At 34.1% G+C, this 6,000-nt stretch overlaps 1 protein-coding gene across 1 annotated transcript in view; it reads right to left on the reverse strand.

The window, feature by feature from the left end:
- The window catches only part of LOC133639869 (centlein-like), a 124,031-nt gene that overhangs the window by 63,804 nt on the left and 54,227 nt on the right, over nucleotides 1–6,000 (reverse strand). The window contains exon 9 of the mRNA XM_062033533.1: nucleotides 5,740–5,940. Within this exon, the coding sequence (XP_061889517.1) occupies nucleotides 5,740–5,940 (201 nt within the window). The remainder of the gene's footprint in view (nucleotides 1–5,739; nucleotides 5,941–6,000) is intronic.

The following is a 6,000-nucleotide window of genomic DNA, read 5'->3' on the forward strand; positions in this document are numbered from 1 at the left end:
GTCTTCACTTGTTTAAATAAATTCATTAATTTTTTTACTTTGCTTCTTATAACTTTCAGAAAGACAATTTTAGAGAAAAAATACAACCTTAAAAATGATTTCAGGATTTTTAAACACATATACCTTTTTACCTTTTAAATTCCTTCCTCTTCTTTCCTGACAATTTAAATCAATGTTCAAGTAATTTATATTTTTTTATTGTAAAGAATAATAAATACATTTTAATTTAATTCTTCATTTTAGCTTCTGTTTTTTCGACGAAGAATATTTGTGAAATATTTCTTCAAACTTATTATGATTAAAATTGAAAAAAAATATTCTGGCAAATCTAGAAAATCTGTAGAATCACATTTAAATCTTATTTCAAAGTCTTTTGAATTTCTTTTAAAATTTTTGTTCTGGAAAATCTAGAAGAAATAATGATTAGTCTTTGTTAGAAATATAGCTTGGTCCAATTTGTTATATATTCTAACAAAGTGTAGATTGGATTTTAACCTATTTAAAACATGTCATCAAAATTCTAAAATTAATCTTAATCAGGAAAAATTACTAATGATGTTCCATAAATTCTTTTTTTAATTTTTTCAAAAAGATTTGAATTAGCTAGGTTTTGTCTCCTTTTTTTCGGTTGAATTTTGAATTTTAAAGAGTCGAAATTGAAGATAAACTATGTTTCAAAATTTAATTGTCATTTTTTTCGTGTTTTCTCCTCTTTTAAACCGTTCAATTAAGTCTAAATATCATTCATTATTAATAATAACATAGACTTAAAGGTAAATTGAGCAAATTGGCTATTTCTGGCAATTTATTTAAGTGTGTATCAAACTGGTAGCCCTTCGCATTAATCACTACCCAAGAAGTAGCTCTTGCTTTCAAAAAGGTTGGTGACCCCTGGTCTACACTAAGCCGGATAACCCCTTAAACGAATAATTATTTAGCCTAAGCCCCGTTTTAGCCACACTAAATCAGCGTTTAAGGTCCCCCTCCTTGGACAATTATTTACACAGGTAAGTGCGCCGTGTATTTCTTGAATCTCCGGTTCTTAGCTTTGTATGGACTCATTGATCGTTTACAAACTGAGTTCGGAGAGGAAGTGACGTCAGAAAGAAGGCGCCACAGCCAGCTTGATAATAACGCGGTTTCGTAACTCGGAGCTAACCACTGGAAATATGGAGGCGAGTCACCCAGACATGCCCGTGTTTCTCCTTCTTCTACATGTACAGACGCTTGTGGAAATCACACATGAATACCTTAAGAGAAAGCCATTGCAGCTATTTGGGATACAACACTTCTCAAACGGCAAGACAACTTTCCAATGTCCGGGTCGGCTGTGATTCTACTTAGCGATGAATCTTAAAATAATACAAAAACTGCGGACATTTATCCATGAAAATATGAAAAAGCTGCTGATGGTGTGTTTACGGAGAAGCAGCAGGAAGGAGATATCCTAGAAGTCCACTCTCTAAGATAAATGCTGTGCATTATTGTTACATGACCCCGAACGGGACAAGCGGTAGAAAATGGATGGATGGACTTCATAAAACTACTGCAATTGTTTGTAGTACATTATATGATCGAACCCAAGATCTTCGTGTTGTGAGGCACATGCACGTTCCACAGTGCTGCCCCGGTGGCAAAGTGTAGAAATAAAATACAAAATAAACAGCGAAAAATAGACAAAAAAGCTGAAATGTTGATGCTAATAACGAATAAAAACACAAAGATTTGCATTTAAATATAAGTTTTAACCTTTTTATTAGGCTATTACATTTCAAATTACATGATGATCTGAAGCTACCACCATATTCAAAGAATATTACAACAATACAATACTGTTTGTTTTATATACTTGAAGGCTCCACCTCTACTGTTCTTTTTAGAATGTAAAGTAGTTGACTTTTGTTAATTTTTATGACCATAGTTATAAGTTTGTTTTGGTATGCTTGGAAGTTATAGAACTCTGCTGTTGTTCTTTGAATGTATAGTTACCTCTTGGCAGCTGATGGTGCAAAATGAGGCTGACGCACAGTGATCCTAAATACTTTTTACAGCCGAATTGAAAAGTACATGGGTTCAGTTAATCATTTTTTTTCTTTATCATGGTATCGAGAATCGTGAAAATTCCTATTGTACACACACACACACACACATATACATATATATATATATATATATATATATATATATATATATATATATATATATATATATATATATATATATATATATATGTATGTATGTATGTATGTATGTATGTATGTATGTATGTATGTATGTATATATATATATATATATATATATATATATATACACACATATATATATATATATATATATGTGTGTATATATATATATATATATATATATACACACATATATATATATATATATATATATATACACACACACATATATATATATATATATATATATATATATATATATATATATATATATATATATATATATATATATATATATATATACACACACACTACCGTTCAAAAGTTTGGGGTCACCCAAACAATTTAGTGGAATAGCCTTCATTTCTAAGAACAAGAATAGACTGTCGAGTTTCAGATGAAAGTTCTCTTTTTCTGGCCATTTTGAGCGTTTAATTGACCCCACAAATGTGATGCTCCAGAAACTCAATCTGCTCAAAGGAAGGTCAGTTTTGTAGCTTCTGTAACGAGCTAAAGTGTTTTCAGATGTGTGAACATGATTGCACAAGGCTTTTCTAATCATCAATTAGCCTTCTGAGCCAATGAGCAAACACATTGTACCATTAGAACACTGGAGTGATAGTTGCTGGAAATGGGCCTCTATACACCTATGTAGATATTGCACCAAAAAGCAGACATTTGCAGCTAGAATAGTCATTTAGCACATTAGCAATGTATAGAGTGTATTTCTTTCAAGTTAAGACTAGTTTAAAGTTATCTTCATTGAAAAGTACAGTGCTTTTCCTTCAAAAATAAGGACATTTATATGTGACCCCAAACTTTTGAACGGTAGTGTATAAGTAACTAAATAGTTACTTTTCACAGTAACGCATTACTTTTGAAATAAAATAACTAGTAACTGTAACTAGTTACTGGTTTTCAGTAACTAACCCAACACTGGCCCTCAATGAAAACCAGTTTGACTTCCCCTCCCTGTAATATATACATCTATACAAGTATATTCCATTTACCAATATCCCGCATCCTGTGTAAAGGGCAGATAAAGCCTATGGAGTAGACGAGTGATGAAGTTGCTTTTGATGTAGCGCATTAACACCGCCTTTAAACGCAGAGCAAGCGTGGACTACAGCGTCCTAATTAATATGATTCGTCTTCATAAAAGTTTCCCTTGCCCACGTCTGTTTATCCATCAATAAGTCGAGGTCGACCCCAAGCAAAGAGCTGCAAGTGAGGCTAAACAACAAGAGATGAACTCACAACTTATTCTTCACACCAACGCCAAATCGACAGTTTGTACTCCCAAAGGATAGTCTGAGGTTACTGTACGCCGCTGACGAAGAAGAAGTTGCCCAAAAGCAACACGTCGACTGTTTTATTTGATGCAAACTTTCAGTAGGGTTAACAGCACAATAAGTCGCAGGTACACTGCAAAAAGTCGGTGTTCAAAAACAAGGAAAAAAAATACAGAAACGAGGGGTATTTTATTTGAACTAAGCAAAATTATCTGCCAATAGATCAAGAAAATTTGGCTTGTCAAGACTTTCCAAAACAAGTCAAATGAGCTAACTTCAATGAACCCAAAAATAGCTTAAAATAAGTATATTCTCACTAATAACAAGTGTACTTTTTTGGTTGGGAAAAAAAAAAAAGAGACCTTTTTGCTCAATATGTTGAAAAATATACTTCATCAACAGCGATACAGGTTACACTGAGGGTAGCCGAATAAAAAACTTTAACACTGTTACAAATATACGCCACACTGTGAATCCACACCAAACCAGAACCCTTTGCAGCACTAACTCTTCCGGGACGCTACAAGGTGTGTGTGTGTGTGGGGGGGGGGGAGTGTATTTTGTAGCGTCCCGGAAGAGTCAGTGCTGCCAAGGATTCTGGGTATTTGTTCTGATGTGTTTATGTTGTGTTATGGTGCGGATGTTCTCCCGAAATGTGTTTGTCATTCTTGTTTGGTGTGGGTTCACAGTGTGGCGTATATTTGTAACAGTGTTAAAGTTTTTTATACTGGCACCCTCAGTGTGACCTGTATGGCTGTTGATGAAGTATGCGTCGCATTCGCTCGTGTGTGCGTACAGAAGCAGCACATATCTTGTGACTGGGTCTGAACGATGTTAGAAGCGGACGTTAGGATAGCTGGTAGAGGACGTTAAAGGTTACTTTGTTCAACTTTGGCCCGCAGCTTTGTTCACTTTTAAATTGTGGCCCACTCTGTATTTGACTTTGACACCCCTGTTCTAGCAACAAGCTGGAATATCTTACTGAGATCATTTAGGAGCAAAACAGTTAAAACAAGTAAAACACTCTAACATCAAATCTGCTTAGTGAGAAGAATGATCTTATCAGACAGAAAATAAGCAAATATCACCCTTATTTGACATATTTCATCTTACTTAGATTGCACTTTTTGCAGTGTAGGCCAACCTTTTTGAAAGCAAGACCTACTTCTTGGGTAGTGATTAAAGCGAAGGGCTACCAGTTTGATACACACTTCAATTAATTGCCAGAAATAGCCAATTTGCTCAATTTACCTTTAACTCTATGTTATTATTAATAATTAATGATATTTACACTTAATTGAACGGTTTAAAAGAGAAAACACAAAAAAAATGACAATTAACTTTTGAAACATAGTTTATCTTCAATTTCGACTCTTTAAAATTCAAAATTCAACCGAAAAAAAGAGAAAAACTTAAAAAAAAGAATTTATGGAACATCATTAGTAATTTTTCCTGATTAAAATAATTTTAGAATTTTGATTAAATAGGTTAAAATCCAATCTACACTTTGTTAGAATATATAACAAATTGGACCAAGCTATATTTCTAACAAAGACAAATCATTATTTCTTGTAGATTTTCCAGAACAAAAATTTTAAAAGAAATTCAAAAGACTTTGAAATAAGATTTAAATTTGATTCTACAGATTTTCCAGAATCATTTTTTTGAATTTTAATCATAATGAGTTTGAAGAAATATTTCACAAATATTCTTCGTCGAAAAAACAGAAAATTAAATTAAAATGTATTTATTATTCTTTACAATAAAAAAAATAAATTTACTTGAACATTGATTTAAATTGTCAGGAAAGAAGAGGAAGGAATTTAAAAGGTAAAAAGGTATATGTGTTTAAAAATCCTAAAATCATTTTTAAGGTTGTATTTTTTCTCTAAAATTGTCTTTCTGAAAGTTATAAGAAGCAAAGTAAAAAAATGTATGAATTTATTTAAACAAGTGAAGACCAAGTCTTTAAAATATTTTCTTGGATTTTCAAATTCTTTTTGAGTTTTGTCTCTCTTAGAATTAAAAATGTCGGGCAAAGCGAGACCAGCTTGCTAGTAAATAAATACAATTTAAAAAATAGAGGCAGCTCACTGGTAAGTGCTGCTATTTGAGCTATTTTTAGAACAGGCCAGCGGGCTACTCATCTGGTCCTTACGGGCTACCTGGTGCCCGCGGGCACCGCGTTGGTGACCCCTGCGCTACACCCTCATTTAGAGGTGATGTAAACCAAGTTAGCCTGGCCGTCCCTCGGCCTTACATACCTGGTCCGAGTCCATTATGTCCGCCAGATCGTTCTCCGACATATTGAGGATGGAGGCAGCGATGGACTTGGCTTTGATCATGGACTTGGCTGAAGGGTTGCCTTTAGCCGCAACAGCGCCGGCCTGCCTCAACCTCCTCCTCCTCTTCATCAGCTGCTGCTTGACCTCGTGCACCTCCACAACTATCTCACCGGCCAGGGCCTGGAGGAGAGAGAGGGAGAGAGCACAACATGACGAAATGGATACGGCGAAGGATGGCGG

Source organism: Entelurus aequoreus, linkage group LG22, assembly GCF_033978785.1.
Source record: "Entelurus aequoreus isolate RoL-2023_Sb linkage group LG22, RoL_Eaeq_v1.1, whole genome shotgun sequence".
NCBI lineage: Eukaryota > Metazoa > Chordata > Actinopteri > Syngnathiformes > Syngnathidae > Entelurus > Entelurus aequoreus.